General features: G+C 33.5%; 1 protein-coding gene across 2 annotated transcripts in view; it reads right to left on the bottom strand.

Moving 5' to 3' along the window:
• Window positions 1-2354: 2354 nt before the first annotated feature.
• The window catches only part of LOC113401826 (uncharacterized protein), a 34828-nt gene continuing 11750 nt past the window's right edge, over window positions 2355-25432 (bottom strand). For both annotated transcript variants that reach the window (XM_026641882.2, XM_026641881.2), the window contains exons 2-7: window positions 14673-14811; window positions 5755-5849; window positions 4821-4985; window positions 4131-4324; window positions 3157-3360; window positions 2355-2736 (exon numbers count right to left, since the gene is read on the bottom strand). In XM_026641882.2, the coding sequence (XP_026497667.1) occupies window positions 2530-2736; window positions 3157-3360; window positions 4131-4324; window positions 4821-4985; window positions 5755-5849; window positions 14673-14811 (1004 nt within the window). In that variant the 3' untranslated portion in view covers window positions 2355-2529. The remainder of the gene's footprint in view (window positions 2737-3156; window positions 3361-4130; window positions 4325-4820; window positions 4986-5754; window positions 5850-14672; window positions 14812-25432) is intronic.

Here is a 25432-nt window from a genome sequence, read left to right as displayed (position 1 = left end):
TCTGTCGATTTGACAACCAAACATTGGACCGTGTCGTGCAGAAATGTTTCAAGCCACAGATACATCAAAATTATTACGACTTAAAAAAGAAAATCCCTTCTATAATTATATCAATCCTGTTTAACGTTATGCATATTAATTATTTTAAAACCTTTCTTTACATTTTTTTTTTCTATTAAACATTTCTGAACACCGCGGTCGATTTGTGTACAGACTTTTTAAAAATGTTCATACGAATAGACAGAAGCAACATCGACATAGAAATCGCTCTACACTCATCATAAGCATCGTCTAAGCCTGATGCTCTTAAAAAGGAAATACTACCAATATTTAATCAACCGTTAAAAAAGAAAATTATATCTGTTGAATCGTTTAAGTGATATTTTCTGTTTATTATAGCTTAACCGCAAGCGTTAATCTGCCGATCATCTTAACCAAACCTTTAGTTAACCGCCCGTTAGAGTTATTTAACAGAATTAAACATAGACTGAATTCTTAAGAACTTAAACTTGAAATTACTTATAAGCGACAAAACTATACATTTCAACGGGACACATTACTTAAGTCCTATCTGTGAAATCGATCTAAAGTTACACATGTGACCTTCAACGCAATTCTGTAAGAACTCCCTTCGAATCTCACTCGTCATGTTCAAAATGTAACGCTATTACGATGCGTCGCATATCACTTTCCGACATGTCACTCTCGTGTTCTGCGGTGAGTTTCGAATCTCTTACAGCACAGCTCTACTTAAGTAAACAAAACACAATTTAAAGCCGAAACCATCGTAACATTTTTTGAGTATTTATTGATGAATGTATACTAACATCAGTATATTGAAGCTTTCAACGAGTGTTATTTATGAAAATTTTGTTTTAAATATCACCTATTTTATAATTAATTTGTTAATCAATAGCAACAGCCTTACTTATAAATATTTAGCGGGTGTATAGTTAAATACTGAATCCTCTCTTTCTGCCATTAGTGATTGGACATTCGAAAGAGGAAAATAGCATTGACTAATCCCCCTTAAACATCATTTATAATTAAGGCCATATATACATTATGTAACTAATACACATATTTAAGTGAAAAGAAAAAAGAGTATGTTTAAAAATCCAGATGTTTATTTTATACAAGACAATTCTTCTATCTGAGAAGATAACACTAATTCATAATAAAATCTAATCTAGAATGGCTTTAGTTCTTATTTTAAATATTATTATTACATTGCAAATAAATTGTCAAAGATTTTTCCATACCTATTTCTTAGAAATACTTTATATATATAAGTATATAGCTATATTTAATTTATCGCAGTATTTTTTGTGGTCTTTTTAAAAGAATTATCTTCGAAATTACTAAATTTAAAATTATTTTCAATAAACATATTATGAAATTAATTTTTCATCTGGCTACATCACGATTTTGCTTTCATTGGCAGTGTGATTTTAAGCCCGCTATCATTAAGTTTATTAATTTGTTTTCGATGCCTTACTCCTATATTAAATGCGCATCCAGCTGGCAACACATTTGAACTGTCACTTTGACAAGGAATGTGACATTTGTAGCTTTGCTATCACGGCTAACCATGTCAATGTACTTTTAAGGAAACATATCTACAGTATACATTATAAAAAAATGTAGATTAATACAAAATATTTTGATAATATATGTTTTAAACATTTATATGAAGTTTTGATTTTGACGAACGAAAAATTAATTATTAAAAGAAATTTAGGAACATGATCACTATTAGCTATACTAAATAATTTTGCAAACAATTTATATCTTCTTATCTTTGATCATTTATATGTCTCGATAGACTGTCAATGCTGAGAACGCATCGAAAAAAATATTGGCCAACAGTTGGCCTCTAAGTACACACTCAAGCGTAGCTGTTACGCACACCAAGAAAATAAAGTTATCTCGTTTATTTTAGTTCTTTTCTAGTGCTACATTCTACCTAGATATACAAACAGTTTTAAATATTTCAACTTACAACAAGTTCTTACATATATGTTTATAACATCAATGTTTTAATATATATTTTAAAACTAAATTATGTTTTATGTTATGAATATTTATCACCATCAACAGCTCTATATATTATTGAGATATGTATAATTATAAAAATGTAATATAATTATAACTACAAATAATATAACTTATAAATTTTAAAAGGAAAAAGAAAAACCAAATATCCGAATATTTTTTAAGGAATGCTTTTCGACAAAAAAAAACAATAACACACTTTTGAGTACATCATACAGCCAAAGTTTTTTTTTAAACATAAATTTCTTTATGAAAAAAAAAACAATAATCTTAAAAACAAAATTCGTATATAAAAGCAAATTATAATTCATTAACTATAAACGCATATGGAAGTTATCGAAGAAAAATGCTTTATTTGTACATCTAATAAATTCACTCACCAATGTTACCAGCACGATAAAACGCTAAGCATAATGCATTTTACACATACATACATTGAACCGTATTTACTCACAATTCTTAAGTCTCTCCACACTAGGGTAACTTGACCTTATCACTGTCACTGTTTTCACACAAACTGTTCGCCTGTTCCTTTTTAGAGATGCCATTTTGACAGTTGCCATTCGTGTACGTTTTCTTGTTCTTCTTTGGCATCTGGTAGACCCTCTCGATGAGAGCCAGTAAGATGCTACCGGGTACTCGCTGATGTTCCTCGACCAAACTTTCAATTGCACTTGCGACCTGTGTATAACAATAATTTTGGAATCCATTATTTCTGTTCTAACTTTGTTCATGTACGATAGCAACAAATATATTAATTTACTCAAATATATATATTATTATTATTATTTCAGACACTATCAGTACAAAAATAAAAATAAAATTGATACATATGGCAACACAGAATATATGTCGCTTATATCTTTGCGACAATGATTGTTTAGAAAAATCAATTCATTATTTCTGTACCCCTACCACGTACATTTCATGATGAGTCGACTTGAAAGCGTAACAAAAAAACACATTCAAATGTATAAACGCATTATTCACTTAACTTTAGAAAAATTAGAACTTCGCTAACACAAGGGAAAAAATTCTAAACACGAAATAAAAAATATGATTGATGTTTCTACAATTTGTACAAAAGAGTTTATAAAGTACCTTCTGCTGAAGCATCTCCGGCGTGAGCGTGGGGTCGTAGGGAATGGCCGGGCCGAGGTGCGTGACCATCTTGACGGGGAAGCCCCCGTACACGGGCGCCAGCGGGATGCGCGTGGCGGCGTAGATGCGCAGACACACGCCGCGCAGCCAGCCCACCGTGCGGAACGCCTCGCGCACGTTTTGTGTGAACATCGGGACGATTGGCTGTAGAGGTCACAATTTCATAATATTAAAGACGTATTGTCATATACTCGTATATAGCCACTAACATTATTTCATTACGGCCTTAGTGATGATTTATGAGAAAATGTGATTCTCATAGCATTGGTACAAGGAATAAACACAAACTTGTTACTCCTGTTACTCGACTGCATACAGTCAGTAACTCTTTTGTGGGGCAATGTATACGGTTCTACAACAGGATCCCAGAATGCATTCAAAATACTTCTGTTGCCAAATTTAAAAAAAATGTTAAGGAACGCTTATGTGCGAAAGGGTACTATACAATTAGTGAGTTTATGTATCGCCTCCTGGCTGTTTCTATTCATATTCAATATATGTATTTAATTAGATTGACAAAAAAAAAGACCCGCTGAGTTTCTTTGAGGTACATCGCCGTCTAACGACGTGTAACAACACAGTACAAGACCTTCATTGCGATCGATTAAAAGGTATCCAAATCAAAACTACACTAACTTCCATTTTAATATATAAGATTTTAACAAAGAAAGAGAATACACGAATAATCTATGAACATCGAGTCGTTAAAACCAACATGGAGTACCTTTCAAAACATATATCGAACTTCGGAAAAAAAACCAGAACAACCAGAGACAATTGCAATTTCATTTACATTTAACGTTAAAATTTAATCAGAAATTTTTAGACAACAACAATTTTTGGTCAGTCACACTTGGACAATTGACCCTTTTCAACAACCTACAAGTTAAAAGAAAAGCGATAATAAAACTCACCACTTTCGCTTCAAGGGCGACTTTCGCGAAGCCAATCCTCGATTTCCAGTTAAGTCTGTAATAGTGATCTCCAAACTGGGCCTCATAGACACCGCCCGGGGATATGGCCAGGGAGTTACCATTGCGTAACACTCCTGCGCACGTTTGCACCGTACCCGGGATCACACACAGCCCTTCCAGAAGCGACTTCCAACCTAAAATCATATTAAAACATTACCAATATTTTATTTTATTGTGTATATGACTATCTGTACAAATATTATGAGTAAGTAGCTTTGTCTGTCTTTCTGTCTGTTGCTCTTTCACGGTCAAACCATTGAATAAAATTCGATGAAATTCAATATATAGCAAACTTGAACTTTATATACTTTTTTAAACCTGACGACCGACCTCTAAAACGCAAGCGAAGCCGCCTAGTAAAATATATATTTCTAAAGGAAAATCGTTCAAGGAAGAAATTAACCCACTGACTTATTAAAGATATAAAGATATATATAAGATATTAATCATATTAACAAGTATTCTCTTCAAAACAGTCAGACACTTAGACAGTTAACACCTTACAATAAAATAACAGACAACCAAAAATATTTATTACGGCGACAATTGAAAAAAAAAAAAAAGTGGCACCATAGAGTACTTAATTTTTTTTATTGCTATAAACGCACGAAGGTCTTGTCTTTGACTTACCGGGTATCTTAAACATGAATCGATCCGCCACCGTGTGTATGTGCCGCCGTTTGAAGAGCGACATCCGCGCTATGAAGTAGTACATGTCAATAGGCAAGGCGCCGTGGTAGTAGATTAGAAGGAATGGACCGTCCGGGATGTTCTCGATACCGTCTATTTCGTAACCTGATAAACAAAACACACGTTTCACCATCGTTTGGTGGTAGGGCTTTATGCAAGCCCGCCTGGTAACCTGTGTACTATTAACTCATAGCATATTCTACCTCTGAACAGCAATACTTATAGTATCGTTGTGTTCCCGTTCGGAAGCTGAGTGAGCCGGTGTAATTACGTACCGCATTGGCGATATAAGGAATGGTTATTATTTCTATCAGTGACACTTTCTATGGGCGGTGACTTACCATAAGGTGACGCATTTGCTACAACTGACTTTATATAAGAAAACAACAAGGGATGTGGTATTTCACGTGCGTTAATTATTATAATTGTTGGACTAGTCTGAAACATATTATTCATTTAAAACATTATTTGTTTTAATGATAAAATTTCAACATACAGTACATTTGCAAAGTATGAAAATTATTAATTGTGTATTTGTCAAATGACAGTATGTCAAAGATTCCTTGTCGCAACATTAGAGGATCTTAATAATCTAACTAGCGACCATCCCCGGCTTCGCACGGGTGCAATGCTGATACATTAATAAAGTCATTAAAAAAATGTGTTTATTCACGACATCACTTTAGAAATCTCTAAAATTATCATTGTTTCTCTACTATATTGTGCATGTATTGTGCATATAAACCTTCTCTTCATCTATCCATTAAAAACCGCATCAAAATCCCTTGTGTAATTTTAAAGATCTAAGCATACACAGGAACAGACAGCGGTGAGCGACTTTGGTTTATACTATGATAACGAAAGGTTAGTGTACCATGAAACAGCCAGCCGTGGGCGTCCCACAGCGCGCAGACCGCGAGTCGAGCCGCTTGTCTCCAATCGCTTTGAACACCATCCGCGACACGCAATCTTAAATAAAAAAAAACATCGTTCCCTATGAATGTATAATTTATTCAGTAAAGTAAATAAGTCATTAGTATATTTGTTTCTTTAACTTTAAATGGGACCAATCAGGAAATATACCCAAATAAATCCAAATAAGTTTATAAACGAGAGTTCTGAGATAAAAAACTGAAAAAATACAACCGAATCGATAACGTCCTTCTTTTTTTAAAGTTGGTTAAAAACTTCTGAAGCGAATACTAGAAATTGTAGTTAAAATCTGTTAAATTAGCTTATCTGTTATCCCATCAATAATTAAGGCTTCGCTTTAATGTCGTAGTGAATGATTACGTTTTAAAAGGTAGTACTAGACTACTAGTTTAATTAAAAGCTAGCCGTTTTCTAATATTTTGTCAAGCTATTTGAGTGTAAAACTCAATTTTGCAGCAATTAAACTAGGACTTGATATGAAATGAAAATGATTGATAAAAAAATCTGTAATTTTGCCCAATGGACCATTCTACCTTCTATAATAGAAGTGGACATAAGTATGTTCAAAATTCAGCTCAATCGGTCAATAGTTAAAATCAAATATCACAAAAAAATTACAATATTTTATTAAGCAGTAATTGTGGCCCATGGAACGCGTTTAAATTTTATTTTTCCAGAAGAAACGCTACAACGCCAAAATTGTTCTTTTGAAAAAGGGGGATTTCCAGTTTTTACATCCTAAAAATTAATATTCATATTCTTCGCAAAACACTTTCAAAGTAAAGTACAGCATTATACTTGGAATAATAAAATATCCAAAGCCAAACAATATAAACGGAAGCAAAACAACTACGTCCACACGTATCCGGCAAAATTTCGAAACGAACTTTATTTTATTACATAATCATAATTTACTTCATATATGTCCGAAATAGCACAAATGAAATTTGTTATTTCTCTACTCGGTGGGAGGGTTTTGTGCAAGCGCGTCTGGGTACCAGATAGATACCACCCACTCATCAAATATTCCACCGCCACACAGCATACAGTATTTTTGTGTTCCAGTTTGAAGGGCGAGAGAGCCAGTAAACAAAAGCACAAGGGAAATAACATCTTAGTTCCCGAGGTTGAGCGCATTGGAGATATAAAGAATGATCAATATTCCTTATAGTACCGATGTCTATGGGCAGTGGTGACCACTCACCATCAAGTGCCCCATTTGCTTGTCAGTCAGCCTGCCTATGCCACAAAAAAAGCTTTAAAATATTAACCATATGCACAGTTATAAACAAAATAATATTATTAACGACGATTTTTTTTTCGTTACCAGAAAATTCTTCAACCCAACAAAACCTTATTTCTTGTTATGTCTACGTCGTCATTTATCGAAATGCGCTCGCGCAGACAGCGTGACAATGATATATTTATCATTTATATTTAATTAGTCCGATTATTTATTATAACTGAAATACATTTAATAATTTCATAATATCTAGGGCGCCATGCACGTCGAACATGATCTGATGATCTTATATATGTAATTATTAATGATATTACTAATTACATATATAAGATGTATGTTGTTTATTTTACGTCCATTTTATCGTAGGTTAATACATTTACAAATATGTAATATATTTTTAATTAAGTTGGAAGAAGTTTGTAAACATACTTATAATGTTGATGCTGATGGAATGACTGAGTTACTTTTGTCTGCCTGCTGTTGTCTCGAATTATTTGAAACCAACTATATATATTTAATTATAAGTATATTTATTTCTTTAATCCGGCTCGTTGTGTCCGTGCCTTTTTTCATTAAATATATTAATCTTTTATGACGTTGCTTGTCCTCAGCCAATCGCATTCACTCCTGGAAACAAGCTCCACCCAAAAAAAAACGTGCTGATTCTCCGCCTTCTGGATCCTGACGGATCCCATTACATACCTCATCGTTGGTAGTTCCGGTACATTCTTAGTAATAATTAATAATCATGCCTCAGAAAAGACGTAAGCCCGTCGGCCCAGAATCTGAACTCTTTCCGATCCTGTCAGATTTCCCCCCTCCATTTGTATTTGCGCATACAATGGTGGACTATAAAATGTCCTGCGCAGATGTCCAATCAACAGTCTTTCGTTGAGAATGGTCAGATTCGGTCAGGAGCACCCTAATATCTAAATAACATGACTTCAATCCCATATGATAACTATATCATAGATAAGAGTAAAATCTAGATTAAAGATAGATTAAAAGCTCAAATACCATCATCAATGATAGATTAATGTCGGAAATGCAAACACCAAAAAGATGAGAAAAGATTTTTAATCCGTATGTTAATACATTCGAGAACGTTCCAGAAGCAAGTGAGAGATGTCAATCTTTTTTTTTTAAAACTATACAGCTACGGAACATTCTTTAAGACCCAATAATTAAACATTTATAGAGTAAACATTATGTGAGACCCAATTCATAATTATTTCCCTTATGACATTGTGTTTATAAAGACAGCTCTAATACTACCCCTTAAACCGATGTCATAATAACTAACTATAAGTAGTTACCTATCAGAATTACAATCAACATATATTTACTTATTTATGTCTATAAAACTTAAATACAATATCACTAAGTTAATGCAATTATATTTCAACACAACCAAACAAAAAAAATATACAAACAAAGCTTAAACATAATAATGTAAACATAAACCTTTCACAAATTGATCATGTTTCTCTTTTGTCAGAGGTTTTGTCAACAAATCAGCAATCATTAAATCTGTTGGCAAATACTTAACATTAACAATATTTTTCTTAATTTTTTCTCTAATGAAATGATGCCTTACATCAATGTGTTTAGTTCTACTATGATACATACAATTAGCAGTTAATTTTTGTGCAGATTGGTTATCATTATATAAAGTAACTTTACATTCAATATTCAACAATTCTTGAAGAAAACCTCTTATAAAAAGTGCCTCTTTACAACTATCAGAGATTGCCATGTATTCAGCCTCTGTGCTGGAGAGAGCAACAGTCTTTTGCTTTCGACTTTCCCAAGAAATCAATGAATTACCTAGCTTAAAAATAAAACCAGTGAAAGATCTACGATCGAGTTCATTCCCACCCCAATCAGCATCTACATGAGCAGTTACATCCAAACCACTCTTCTGAAAAACTAACCTATAGTTCAGCGTACCTTTAAGATAGCGAAGAACGCGCTTCAAAGCTTTCCAGTGAGTTTCAGTGTGACACTCATTAAATTGACTGAGCATACTCACCGCATGAGCGATATCTGGTCGGGTGCACACTGCTATGTACATGAGACAGCCAAGCAAATTTCTGTAATGAGAATTTTCACTTTTATGATCACACTTTGGTAATTTGATTCCTTTTTGTAGTGGAGTTGCAGCTGGTTTGCAATCTGTCATTTTGAACTTCTCCAATATCCTTTTTATGTATCCGACTTGATCAAGTGTAATTTTATTCTCACTTTTAATTACTCTCATCCCAAGGATATGGTGTGCAGGTCCAAGATCCTTCATTTCAAATGTGTTCATAAGTTCACGTTTCACTTTATCCTTTAAATTTGAATTGCTAGAAAACAATAAAATATCATCAACATAAAGTGCAATTATTAACAATTCACTTTTAGTTTTCATGTAAAATACACATGGTTCTGAAGATACCCTTTTGAAGTGCATTTTCTCTAACAATACTTCATTTATCTTCTCGTACCACATTTTGGAAGCTTGTTTTAAGCCATAAATAGCCTTATTTAATTTATACACATAATCTTCCTTACCTTTTTCAATGAAGCCATCTGGTTGTTCCATAAATACATTTTCGTTTAGATCTCCATTCAAAAATGCAGTTTTAACGTCAAGATGATCAATGTCCATGTTGAATTCAGCAGCAATAGCGAGTAGAGTTCTAATAGTTGAGTGTCTTACCACTGGTGAAAAAGTTTCCTCATAGTCGATTCCGTACTTCTGTGAATAACCTTTTGCTACCAGCCGTGCTTTGTATTTCAAAAGTTTACCATTCAGGTCTCTCTTCTTTTTAAAAACCCATTTGCACTTAATTGGTTTCTGGTTCTTCGGTTTCTCAACTAAAGTCCAACATTTGTTGTAGTTAAACGATTTATACTCATCTGACATAGCTTTAGTCCATTCAGTTGCTTCGTTTCCTGACAACGCTTCTTGAACTGTTTCTGGTTCATCATCGTCATTGCACAACTTTTTAACTAACAAAACAGACATTTCAGCCTCATCGAGATCTTCATATTCTGATGAACTTGATGTCATCTCATCCAGTGTTGAGCTTCCTGGAACGTACGTAGGATCCGCAGAACTATTTGATTCTATAGTTGTGTCAATCTCACTATCTGAATCATTCACTGTAATTGTGGTCGACCGTGTTTTTGGTTGGTCATCAGAAAACTGTGGTCTTACGGTGGATGGTTCAGACTGGCTCGGCTCAGGCCGTTCGTCTTGCTGTGAGTACCTGTCACCATCCAGGATTGATTCTGGGTCATGCAAAACACTCACAGGTTTCTTCGAATTGTCATTTTGAGGAAACTCAATTAACTCAGAGTCAAAATTATCATCATCTAATCTATTATTCTGAAATTTATTTTCCAAGAAAATGACATCTCTAGCTTTGACACACTTATATGATCTATCAGGGTCTAATAGTCGATAACCTTTAGTATCCTCACAATACCCAACAAAAATATGCTGCTTGGATTTCGAATCCAGTTTGTTTCTAATCGCTTTCACAGCATAGGCAGTACAGCCAAAAATACGTAAATGACTAACATCTACCTTTTTATTCTTCCATTTTTCTTCAGGTACTTGTCCAATTAGAGCCTTAGTTGGTGTCCGGTTTTTGAGATACACGGCGGTATTTACAGCTTCCGCCCAGAATTTGTTATCCAGGCCGGCATCCCTTAGCATACATCTGACTTTCTCAACAATGGTCCTGTTCGCTCTTTCTGCCACACCGTTTTGTTGAGGAGAATATGGAACCGTTGTGTGATGTTTGATACCCCATTCTTTCAGATAAGCCTGTAGTTTAGAATTGACAAATTCACCACCATTGTCACTGCGAAGAATTTTAATTTTGTGGTTAGTTTGATTCTCCACAGAAACTTTAAAATTCTTAAAGTGTTCAAAAACTTCATCTTTATTATGCAAAAAATAAACAAATGTTTTCCTACTGAAATCGTCTATAAATATCAGAAAATATTTTGCACCACCAATAGACTGCGTTGGCATTGGTCCACATAAATCTGTGTGTACTATTCCTAATAACTGTGTGGCTCGTGTGTATGACTTTTTAGGAAAGGGAGCACGGGTTTGCTTTCCTTCGATGCATGCCACACAAGGATTAAAAACATTTGAATTATATTTAATACCTGTGACCATACCTTTATTCATCAGTGCCATACTTCTGGAGTTCAAGTGGCCAAGTCGACGATGCCATATTTCCTGTGACTTCTCTTCTACTGTACCTTTTGAGCTAGATGAAGAAATCATTACAGTCATTTCACTAGACTGTACTTCTTTGTTAACTGTACTGTAAGAAGCAAAATTGTTATTACCTGCCCCCCCACACAAAGGCTGATCAATGGTATCAAGTTGATATATACCATTCCTAAGAGTGGCAGTTGCCAAAACTTCATCCTCATCAGATACAATACATTTCTGGTTAATAAATGTTACTGTATAACCTTTATTTACTAAACAACTAACAGAAAGTAAGTTTCCTGAAAGATTAGGCACAAAGTAAACGTCTCTAATGGTTCTCGCACAGTCTTGCAATTTGACACGAACATTACCTTGTCCAGCTGTTGGTAAATTATCACCGTTGGCAACACTTACTTGTGATGTATTTTCTTCATTAAAATCACAAAAAAGTTCTCGATTATTGCACATATGGTGTGATGCACCGCTGTCCACATACCAAACACCACGCTGGATGCTAACTGAGAGTGCCGTTAACAGAGCTTTTGATGGTCTATCCTTATCAGACTTCTTGTCTTTTTCTGGCTTCTTATTAAAATTCCTCGGGCAGTCCTTTATAAAATGTCCTGTTTTCTTACATTTATAGCATTTTGGTGCTTTTCTAGTTGTTGCAAATGCCATGGTACCTTCAGTATTATTCCTGCGGTCATATTCTTGTAATAATTTAACTTTGACCATGTCACTCGACAACTTTAAATTTGAATTTTCAAGTGCCATAATGAGTGGATCATAATTACTTGGTAACCCGCTGAGCATGATGACAGCCAAGAATTCATCATCCAGAGATGAATTGATATCATGCAATTGTTGAGATAGTTCCTGCAGTCGGCCAAGGTAGCTTTCCATGCTATTATACTCTGACAGTTTAGTACTGAACAACGTTCTCAACAGACCTAGTCTTCGGCACAGCCCTTTATCCTCATAGGCTTTGCTCAGGTTGTTCCACGCCTCACGTGCATCTTTTGCGTTCCTGACGTGGGGAAATGCACTCGTTTGAACCGACAAACATATTCTCGCTAGTGCCTTCTGCGATTTTTTCATATCTACATCGCTACGTGTTTTTTCTTTTTGCTCACCATCGATAGTGTCCCAGAGGTCTTCATGGATTAGTATCATCTTCATACAAAACTTCCATGTCGAATAATTTTCAATACCTTTGAGTTTCTCGATGCTTTGCATTGGTGAATTATTTCCAGCCATTTTTTCCGCATAAATACGTAGAAGTTATAATTAATTTTTCTTCTAATTTCGTATTTCACGTGAAATATTAATATAGCCGTGTTAATTTCGGCATCCTGGGCCCATAACCTGATAGATTAATGTCGGAAATGCAAACACCAAAAAGATGAGAAAAGATTTTTAATCCGTATGTTAATACATTCGAGAACGTTCCAGAAGCAAGTGAGAGATGTCAATCTTTTTTTTTTAAAACTATACAGCTACGGAACATTCTTTAAGACCCAATAATTAAACATTTATAGAGTAAACATTATGTGAGACCCAATTCATAATTATTTCCCTTATGACATTGTGTTTATAAAGACAGCTCTAATAATCAATATCAATAGCTTTAACTCATTATAAAGAGATAAGTATGACTCGGTAAGAAGAAAGAAAAACGATTAATGAGATGCAATCATTGGTGGCGCGTGAAAAGTTTTGTGTCGTTCGCCAAATTAGCGATCGCTCATTGGTCTGCGAACCGGCACTAATGCCAACCTACCGGGACGAAAGTCAGAATAGCACGATGGCTTATGTGTTCCATCGTTTTGATTTCCGTTAATTTTGATGTACCCTTTAGTATTACTGATGATGATTATAGTCTTTTCCAATCGAAGAAGAAAGATAAACAAACCTGTATATATATAATCCATTTACGTATTCCATGTGATTTGCTACTAGCTCGGCTATATTGTGCACTACTAACAGTTCTTGATGAATATCTCGTTATTTATAATACAACATTATTCCACTCAACTACTTGTATCCACTTTCATTTTACTTCCAAAGTTTCGATAACAGCTTAGTCGACGTTCAAAACGAATTTTTTTCTAAAAAATCATATTTAATGTAGAGATAGAATATTCAAGTCCTCGACCAATGATATCGCGCCCATTGGAAAGTTTGTCTATTTGACTTTTGTCCTCTTACAGTTGGAATAGACTATATACTCATTTTAATCTTGTAGCATTTTATTGAGTCTACGTCTTTTAGGTTGTTGTGAGTTTCGGATTCGAAGGTTCAGCTGAATGATAATTAACCTGTTCATAATCGATTGATCTGTGTGTGCACAATGTTCGCAATTTCTAATACGAAAACTTTTTAAGAAAAAAAAAATAAACAATTGCATTTACTCATATCCAAATCCCAATATTACACGCATAACAATATACAGATATTTTTATCGAAAGTGTTATATAAATCTTATATGGATACTTAATATATAGTTGAAAACAAAACGTGATTTGTACGTAAACCGCGTGAGATAATCATATAACGATTATCTATTACAGGGGCCTTTTCATTAACTTAAATCGCCATGAGAAGACTTAATAGCTGATGACGACTACATGTCAATCAGCTTTTAAGATAACGATTACAATTTCAAGTCCTGATGATTAAAGCATCTTATCGGAACATCCGAGCAGGGTCGTAGCAGGTTGGAGCTAGCCAGCCCGGCTGACAGGGACACAATATTAAGGGCATAATCTACTTTGCAGATCTATATACCGAAGGGCTAGAGGTAGACCTGCAAAGCCCTAGAGGGTACAGATACTATACTATACTAGCATAATAAAATAAACTAGCACTCAATTAGGATAACCACAATGCCAAGAAAATTCTTGTTGTATAATTATTCTTCCTAGATAATAGTTGAAACTATTTTTATGATCATTTCCTAAAAAAAATAGGTAAGTTAAAATTTTGCCAGACCCGCTCATGACCCTAACTACAATGATGCATCCGAGGTCTCATAAGAATACTTAAAGTAGGTGTTCGCTGTACATTTTTGTGTTCTCTAATAAAACTGATACAACTGAGATGGGATCACTTTAGAGCTGCACTAAACTCAACGCAAAAACAATCATCAATTGTTGATAAACAAGTAAAATAAACACAAACAACATTGGATGTTTTTTACATTTCGGAGAATCACGAAGTCTTAGGTCATTAAGTCTTTTTTATGAAAATAAAATTGACATTTTTTTGGACAACTTTTTGGGCGAGTTAGTAAAATCGATTATATTCATTTTTGTGAGCAACAAAATGAATAAAATCGATTTTACGAATCATTTTATTTTAAAGGAATGTTTATTGTGTGTGAATTAAGAAGTACCTGTAGAGTCTGTACAGATGGAAGATAACGCTGCTCATGTAGATCAGCACAATGATGACAGCTGGCAGCATGAACGTGACGATGACCGGCATCAGAAACCATGTCAGCCACAAACTGTATTCGGTGTCCACGTATTCCACTGGAATAAAATTGAAACATTATTGAAATTATCAGTGTTGACAGAATATTTATGAAGATTGATTTACTCTTCATATTCTGATTGATACCTGATTATTATCATTACATACATACATTAGCAGCCTGTAATTTCCCACCGCTGGGCTATGGCCTCCTCTCCCTTTGAGGAGAAGGTTTGGAGCATATTCCACCACGCTGCTCCAATGCGAGTTGGTGGAATACACATATGGCAGAATTTCGTTGAAATTAGACACATGCAGGTTTCCTCACGATGTTTCCTTCATCGCCGAGCACGAGATGAATTATAAACACAAATTAAGCACATTGCACAAGCACAAATTCAGTGGTGCTTGAATGGGTTTCAACCCGAAATCATCGGTTAAGATGCACGCGTTCTAACCACTGGGCCATCTCGGCTCGTGATTATTATCACTTGGCTCGTTTGACCTGCCTATATTAAATTTAAAAAGATACGAAACTTCATCTGCATCCCTTCTACTAATATTACTCTTTGAAACAGCTATCTAGTTCACTTATTTGAAGAATGAGTTTATCTCGTTTTGATTAGAGCAACATCCGCCTTTGAATATATTTTTAAACAAATAATATTTGCTCCAGCCTTAAATATGCTGTAATTATCGTATAATTTCTTATCCAGTTTTTAATTAAGCAAGTCTAAGGATTTTTTTAAACATCGAATAGCCTTGAATCAAATATGCTGAGCGAGAGTCCGAGATGAGATTTAACTTGACCTAGACGAAGCTAATATTGATTTAGATTTCATTGATTCGTTGAGCCGCTAATGAGAGCAAGGTTCAGACTTAGCTCTTTTAGTTTTTTTTTATTATTTTATAGGTTAGATAGACAATGACGCTGTAGGAAATATTAACCATTCCTTACATAGCCAATGCGTCAACCACCTCGGGAACTAAGATGTTATGTCCCTTGTGCCTGTAGTTAGACTGGCTCACCCACCCTTCAAGCCGGAAAACAACAGTAATGAGGACTGTTGTTTGGCGGTTGAATATCTGATGAGTGGGTGGTACATACCCAGACGGGTTTGCATAAATCCCTACCACCAAGTAAATAGAAATATATTAAAATACTTTTGATTTTCGGTATAATCTACATTTTTACACAGCTTTAAATTTAATATAATCCTATAAAATGAAAACTTAAATCAAGTATATTTTGTTTTTCACTAGAGATAATGGTTATAAGTATTTATGTTCGAGATTAATGGACTGAATACCATTTGACTGAACACCACGAAAGAATCACATTTATATGTATTTTATCATAAAGAACATTACCACCCAACAGTCAAACATCGCCGCTAAGTTCTTTAGTATGTTAATTTCTTAAAATGAAGTTAGAATATCGAGCAAAATATTAAGAAAATTTTCCAAATATATACAAAACAGGATAGGCTCCATGTCCGCTTAGAGTGCAATCCAATTGAAAGAATAAGCTCTCGCACTCGAACACTCGGAACTCACCGCAGAAAACGATCGATATATCAGAAGGTGACATACGTAACCGACTATAACAATCGTAACGCCTATATGATACACATCAAAGTAGCGTATCACTATCAGTACGTTTTCTATAAATCACAAGTGAGATGAGATGTGAGAATAACACTGTTGGCAAACATTTTTTTTTACACGAGCTGGTTGGACAATTGAACTCAATCAATACCTATATCTCATGAGTTATGTGCCGGCTCCCGGATCTGCCCTGTATCTGACATCGTTATCTCTGTATTTCAAGAGTCCCGTATATGAAGCAGGATATTTGTGTGGATAAAAAAACAATTTCGTCGGATATTGATAGCGTGGGACATCCGGGTGATATCGTCTACTCGCCGTCTGCGTGCAACATTGACCCCTGCACGCGGTGCGCACGCTCCGGCCATACGAGATGCTATGCAGTTACGTAATCAAATAGTCTAGGTCAGGCATATTCCGTCTACATAGCAAATGTACTCTATTATAAAATTATTTATTTCATTTGTAAAATAAAGAATTAATTATAATTTTAAACTAGACTATGCACATGACCGCAGGTAAGGGGTGTTAAGCCAGATCCTCCAAAACATAGTGTTTTATTCATTTTTTTATACAATAAATAAAATATCATCTTTTCTGTGAAAGAAAAAAATAAATAACATCATTTGAATTTCAAAAATTATTCGCGACCCCACTTATTTAGTGCCCCAATATTTCCAAATCTTTAAGTCTAAATATAACAATTAGTGTGACGAGTATTTTATTTTAAATAAAAATCCTTTCATGTGTTTGAGATAAATTGCCGATAGACATAGAAGGCCGCAAGTTAGTGTACAGATACTCTATTCCAATCATAAGGGGTGAAATGCGAAATACACAACATTTGACAGCAAATTGACGCGACATCATTGGTCGAGAGCTTGATTAATCTATGATATTCACTATGAATTTGCAACAAAATGGCGTTTTGAACGTCGATGAAACTGTTATCGGAATTTTGGAAGTAAAATTAAAATGTATATAAGTAGTTAAGTGTAACAGTGTTGTATTATAAATAAAGATATATTAATCATAAACTAGTTATTAGCAAATCGCATGATTTACGTACGTAAATCTACGGTTACATTGCACACTATCATCACGGCCTTACCTACCAATATTAATTAAAAAAAAACAAACGAACGTCACGATAAAATATGAAATTAAAATTAATCACTATTTATAATTGTGTACGTGCACATCTCCAAAACAAACAAAATGGAGCTGTACAATATTTACACAATCAGGGTCAAAGGTATTATAAGGTATGGACAGGTCAATCACATTTTTAGTAATCGATTTCCTTTCCTAATTAAACTTTTTTGATGCGACTAAAATGTACGGTCGTAGTTGCCATTCAACCTTATATGTGATTTCTGACATTGAAGAATTTTGAAAAGAAATAAGACCAATTCATTGAACAAAAATATATATACATTTTTTTTTGCTGACTCTATTTTGACATTTTCATATCGTCCATATCCATACGACAGTTTGCAGCTACATATCGTCTTCGATAATTCTGTCCAAATTTCAATACACGAACATAAAAGCAGCCTTTGCGTATTAAATCAAATAAAAAAAATATATATACAGTCAAAATCTGTTATAACGACTTTGAAGGGACTGCTAAAATTTAGTCGTAAAACCGATAGTCGTAACAACCGTGATGCTTATTTTTTTATGAAGTGATATTATTGAATGTGTAGGTCATAGGTATTAATAGGCAATATACGTATATTAATGTATGAAATTAAATTATATTTCGTTTATTTCAATCGAAACGTATACGTATTAAGAAAGAACAATGTCATTTTCCTGTATGCATAAAATCTGTAATTTTAGTTTGTTTGGAACACTTCTGTCTTGTATACACATTTTGTAATTCACTTTGGAGTTTAATCAGCGTATCGTTATAATGCATGTGAAACTGTTCACTAAAAAGAACAATCTTGCGTAATACACTAACAGCATTGAGACCATCATTCAAAGTTGCCACTGTAAATTGTTCATCAGTTCGTCTTTATCTTCTTGAACTTCTCGTACAATATCATATTCCGTAGCCGGTGCACAAATCGCAATAGACCTATCTACATCAATGCACTCGTCTGCTTCAGTAGTAATTGTTTACAATACGGCTCAGCTGGTTGTTCTACAGATATAATTCTCCAAAAACATTAGCCAAATGTGGTCGTTTAATGCGGTATTTCGTAGTAAGCAATGTCGTACAAAGCAATATTTTTGATAAGACAGTTATATAGCATTCAGCCGGGACCTTTGATTTTGGTCAATATAACCGATATGTTGTTCTAAACGATGTCGACATAAACGGTTTTAACTGTATTATCATCAAAACAAAAAATTAGTTAATTAGCTTTAAAATCGGAACAACCGGTTCATCACGGTCAATGTAATTACAGTAATTACACGAATAGATTAAAGCGTTCATATCTATTGAATGTATCGCACATTAGATGACCTGCGTCTGATGGCTGTGACCTGAAATTAAGATCAGCCAATCGATAATCCAAGTCTATCCCCATAACCTATGACATTGTTACCAATTAACTCATCAATTGGTACGGTTACCATAAAAATGTATAAAATTAAAATATATTACACATACCATAACAGGTTTCATAAACATGGGTCCATGTTTTAAAACTATGTCTGTAAATAGAACTACTTTATTTATTACTTTAATATTCAACTGCGACAAATACAATTAAAAATAAAAAAAATGGTAAAAAAATTGAGTTGTTTTTTAAATTTTTACTAGCGACCCGAAGGCAATTTATATATATTATATAAATATATTTTATAACCCTATAGCACTCAGGAATAAATTAGCTTCCTACCTGTAAAACATTGCTTAGAATTCGTTCATTAGTTCCAAGGATTACGCCCTACATACAAATAAACAAATTTTAACTCTTTATAATATTAGTACTTAAATCTTAATTAGTACAGTTAACAAATATATTAATAGACGTTACATAAATTACAATATATTTCCTGATATGTATGTAAATTGCTATATAAAGATTAAAAATAATCAGTAAATAGTAAAAAACATGACATTCAGTAGGTAAGCTCATTTCTTATGAAGGCGTTACCGAAAATTATGGCGCGCAAACCTTTGTGTCCTGTTTTTGAAATCTAAGAGCACTGTACTTATCAATTGTAGCTAGTTTGTCACGAAAAAGGATTCAAAAACTTGTATGCAACTTTTTACGTCCAACACTACATACAATAAAATTTCTTCAAAAATCGATTGAGCGACTTAAACGTGAAAGCGATACAGGCAGACAGACAGACAGACAGAGATACTTTCGCATTTATCATATTATTACATATACATATGTACACGCCACACCTTAGTAAATAAAAATGTATGTTTGGCTTAAAAATAACTCAATATTCACATATCGTTGTAACAACGCGGTTGAAACCGCGTGGCGCAACTAGTATATTTATCTATATTATTTGTGGCTTTCGATAATTATTCTAAAATCGTGTTAAACTTTGATAACCCGATAAATCGACGCATCACACCTACAATTAGTGACCACGTGATCTAACTAACACACACACGGATACGAGATACAATGATGTTATTGAAAAGCGACTAAATAGTCAGTTGAGCATGTCAATCAATCAATCAAATCAATCAATCAATCGAAAGACGTCGAACATTTATTTATGAGTAATGTATTAGCTATAAGGTTGTCACTCGCAAACACAATTATAAATTATTTGTTAGCATAGGGTGCGGTCAGAGTGCATTAAGATGCTTCATATACATTATGATTTTTATTGATTCTACTGCTCTCCTCTAACTAAATTATTATTTTCTGGATATTTTAAGGTTGGTAGGTATAACGAATTAGGGCGTTAAGACACATTAAATAATCACTTACTTAAATTTTATAAATAAAAATAATGGAGGTAAATATTAATCAGTTTTTTTTTAATGAACTAAAAACTAAAAACATAAATCTTCTTGGTTAAACAAGTCAATTAAAATTATTTTATATTTCACAAAAATCAGGGAGACGGCCCGCTGACGGTATCTAGTCATGAAAGGTTCTAACTAAGTATAGCATCAGTACAAAATGGAATGTATATCAACCATTTTTGCTTAGCACTATGCACTATTTTAATTAAGCATTTAAATAATTAAGCAGACGAACTAAACGACATGAGTTTGGGTATGAGTTGGCGTTTGTTTTGAATTTCGTATTAAGAGAAAAAAATAAGCAGGATAGTGCAAAAATTACATTCAGGTTCATTCGGGTATTCACTATGTTCATCCTTACAATTTTGTACTTTTAATTCGACATTAGGGGAAAATAGTTAGCCTTCGTACACTTTTCAGATTTTATTTTTTTACGATGTGATTAATTATCGTATTTACCTAGTTTATGTGCTTAAGTGTAACAAATATATTATAGTTTGTTACAAAAAAGTCCAAAACTATTATGACAAAAGGTTAAAGGGTTATAGGCTTTTTTCTACATAAAATAATTGTACGAATGTACCCCACGTATTGGTATGGTAGGGGTACGTTCGTACAGTAAATGCGGTAAATTCGTACGCCATGGGGTAGATTCATACAGGGTAATTAAAAAGCCAATTAAAATCGTTCAATTTTTATTAATTATTACAAAAATATTTATTTATCAAAGAACTAACTTAATAATATGTGACTTGACTAATAGTCGATAAATCTTGAAAAGTAAAAATTAACAATTGCATCCCACGACACTCGCGCCCCACCCTTATGCTAACTTGTCTATGTGTGCGTAGACGATTCGCGAAATTATAAGACTCGGCTCGAAATAAAAACTGACGTGCTCCCACCTTGAGATCTGGGGAGGGACTGAAAATTTATTGACAGCGATGTCGAATAATAAGTCAAAACCGTCAAATGATTTTCTCCATACTAAAAAGTATGGACGACGAATGCCAAAAAGTAAGCAATATTTAAATAAAAATTACTATAATATTATGTGATATAATAGAAATTTAACACGGTGAACTTATTATTTACACTTTTGTGTCCCCATTTAACCAAAAATACATGTATAAACTAACAGCTAAATAGCTTAAAAAACGTTAATAGAAAAGGTCGATTTCAGTGTTTGGAGTGATGTTGACGATGAATTTACTGAGTTATTAATACAAATTTTATAAATATCATGCGGTGAAACTCGAGATCTATCTATTAAGATACTGAATGTTTTTTTTCATCCATAATCAATGCTCCAGTTTTAAGATATTTCGAAAATAGTAAGCGCTATTTAGGCGTTCCGCAAGGACTGTCCTCTTAAGACGTGACATTTTTTACCATTTTGTTTCTTAATAATTAATATACCCTAAAATTCTCAAAATATACATTGTTCAGGTATTCCTTCTTTGACGCAGTTTTGAATATTCACGTTACAGAATTGAATTAAATGTATTGCCACCAGCTTTACTTGGTGACAGTTCTTTGTGCCCGTGTAGATAAGACCACTCTAAAAAATCAAATTTTACACAGCAAATACTTCTTTATCTTTGTTTTACGTTGATACTAGTGAAAACATTGACAGCTATGTATTAATATGAGATTTTTTCGGACGCGAAAGTTATCGTGGCAAACTGTCCTTCAACTGCGAGTATCATGTCAAAGTATTTTTTATCTCTTATCATTGGCACAAGTAACATAACAAAGTGATATAAAATTAAATATTCTCTTAAAAATAAGATAAAAAGAAAGTATAACAAATAATAAAGCATTATTTATTAATTTATACAAATAATAATAATAATACAAGCAATACCTAATTTATATTCGATATATATTCATATTAGTTATAAGAGGAAGCTTGAAAGTGGCACCGGTAACCGAGAAGCTATGTGGAAACCGGCTGTCATGGTATGGGCGTGTTATGCGGAGGAATGAGGACCATGTTGTGAGGAAGGTCTTGAGCATGGATGTGGATGGATATAGAGGAAGGGGACGACCAAAGAAACGATGGATGGATTGTGTGAAAGGCCATATGGTTAGAAAGAATGTTACATGTAAGATGACGTCCGACAGAGAAGTATGGAAGAAGAAGACATGCTGCTCCGACCCCGAGTAAAATTGGGATAAGGGCAGGAGGACGATGATGAAGATGATATATTCATATTAGCAATATTCTTATACTCACTCCAATTAAGCGTAAAACGTAATGGAGGGAACATAAAGATGAGAAGTTTAGCCATAGCACAATAATCCAAGATAATCTACGATAACTTACATTGTAACGCACTCGTGAAATGTCGCAAGCCAAACGTTACGAAACTTTAATACGTGCATCTCTTAAATGTTTTGTGCTAATGGTACCAAATCGTATTGCATACTATTACAATTCGGCACTGTGAGCACAAATGTTCGTGTTTAAAAATTAACTACCAATTTATAACTTAATGACATCTAAATTAATGTATTTCTTTTGTGATATCAAAGTTTTTAAAAAGTAATTTAGCCATCGTAGAAACAGCAGATGGTACTGAATATGATCCGTTATTTATCACGTGTAAAATATGTAATATTCACTTACGACCTTATGCACTATCAATCATGTACATATATTATAAAAACAATTTCGTTTTCCGTCTCGCATTTTTAAATTTGGACCGACAATTATTATTTAAATATTAAAAAATATCCAGTGTTTAATCGTTTTTATAAATCAGAAGAAAAATATAGATTTTAATTGATATTTTTTTTTAATAAAAAAAGTTGCAATTTTGACTTATTTTGAAAAAATCTAAAAAACGTGATAACTCAAAAATGGTTCACATTTGCATTATGCATATGGGGGTTCAAATTATCGCAAATAGTCACCCCTATCACCTCCTAACGGGAATACATCGAATTACCAATAATCCTGTATATTGGGTCTATTTTGCCAGATCTTAATAAAGTTCAAGTGCAAGCTTATTGAGGTTACAACAAAAATCATAAATAATTAATTAAAGTGATACAAAAAAAAAAAAACTCCAACAAATCACGAATCGTAAAAATACCAAGTCATTAATCGGCAGTTACGAGATAAGCCGACGAGTTGACATTGAAAATGACCAATATGTTTATTTCTTAGAGTTCAAGGAGATAGTTTGTTTTATGAATGAAATAAAAACACTTATTGAATTTGATTTAGATAAGTTTATTTTTATGCCTTTTATTATTAATAGAAAACATAATAAATAATTAAAGTAGGTGATGGTTTCCGAATCTGGATAGTGGGTACTACTGCTGAGATTAGCTTAGTTCCTTTTGAGGAGATCACTTGGAGCTTGGAGCTTGAGATTTTGATACAACCTCATAGGTCTTTATCGAAACTTTGGATGTAATTTTTTTGTGGATGCAAGTAGTTGTGTTGTATAGAGTTGTAATATAAATAAAGAGTTATGATGGTGGAACTGATTGGAGTCCATATAACAGAGATATTAGAAAATTGCATGGAACATGAAAACCTAAAGTTTGTTTGTCTGCACTCCTTCTTTGAATGGAATAGGGCAGTCTCTTTCAAGCTTCTTGAATACGCGACTCCTATTTTAGTCAAAAAACTCCTAATTTAGTCAAATGCGGTGTGCGCGTGAGTTGATTTTTTATAATATCTCGAAAAAAAAACCATATAATTATGATCATTCCTTTATTTAGTATCCATTTAAGTACTCTCAAACGTTAATTAAGGTTATGTTTACTGGCGAAAGGAAGTAAGTTTCAACCGGGAGTCCCACGAAACCCGCCTTTTTTTAACCTCATATGATCGTAATTATTAATCGCAACGCTCGGTTACCTCGCTGTTACTAACCCTTCTTTCATGCATACATACATGAACTAAAAAATGCAATTAACTTCGACTTCAAAGACTGTAGATTCGATCTCTACTAATGGGTCTTTTTTTATGGAATACTTGAAATAGAGTCTCATCTGATGAAAAGTAACTACCGCCAGCCATGGACATCTGCTATACCGGGAGACTTGCAGGTGCGTTGCTTGCCTTCAAGGAATGTGTAGTCCCCTTTCTTGAAGGTTACCAAGTCGTATCAGTTATTGGGAAACAATCTTTTTATTTTCTTGTCTTGTTTAAGGACGCTTTACAAAAAATGGTTTAAATATTGGTTTCGAGTTTAGGGCTAAAAAGTTGATCAAATTAAGCACCAAGTACAAGGATATACAACAAGCAAGACTTGAGCGTGCCCGTAAGTTGTGTGTCAAGACAGCCTCTTGTTTCCCTAGATAATTCTATAACAAGTCACTTAAATGTAATTTCGAATGATTCAATAGTATTTCAGTTATAAGCAGTGTTGTAATTTATATGCTCTTATATAAAGACAATCATTCAAAATTTTCTTAACAAATGAATAACTTAAAAAGTAACTGACAAGGTAGGTATGTATAGCAAATATCAAATACCACTTAGCTCTAGTGTTTAACTTCTAAGGTTTCAAATCTCAAAATCCTAGCTTTGATTATCGGGTCTGGTCCAAAGTTATTTAATTTCCCTGTTGACAAGTCACGGCTAAGTTTAACTTAAAACTTTTTTTTTTTTTAAATTGGCGACAGTCCTGTTTCTCATGCCAGATTTGAACAATATCGCTTACAATCTCCTACCATACTATCCTATGCACCATCTCCAGTATCATTTGAATATATTGTACATACAAAAGTCAAATATAATTCTCTACTCTGATACTAAAAGAGCCAAAGCATATTTTTTAATAAAGTACAAACCGTATTTGACATTTGCCAAATATTTGTAAAAATAATAATTTTTTTTCGCTAAAACGGCATAAGCTCAACATTACTAATCCGAATAATATTACGCATAGATAAATAATATAGTCAATCGGTGTTTTATATAACATAATATCATATTATATAAAACAACTACGATGTGATCATTATAAATATTCTGATTACTAAAATTAAAGATATTTTCCGAAAAGAGGCTTGTAGTTACACATAGATAATTACTATAATTATTTACGCTTAAATTTTCTGTATTTTAAAGTTCCATTTTTAAATAATCG

The sequence above is a fragment of the Vanessa tameamea genome, chromosome 25 (genome assembly GCF_037043105.1).
Source record: "Vanessa tameamea isolate UH-Manoa-2023 chromosome 25, ilVanTame1 primary haplotype, whole genome shotgun sequence".
Classification (NCBI taxonomy): domain Eukaryota; kingdom Metazoa; phylum Arthropoda; class Insecta; order Lepidoptera; family Nymphalidae; genus Vanessa; species Vanessa tameamea.
Note: the sequence above shows the minus strand (reverse complement) of the source record. Positions and strands in the feature narration are given on the sequence as shown.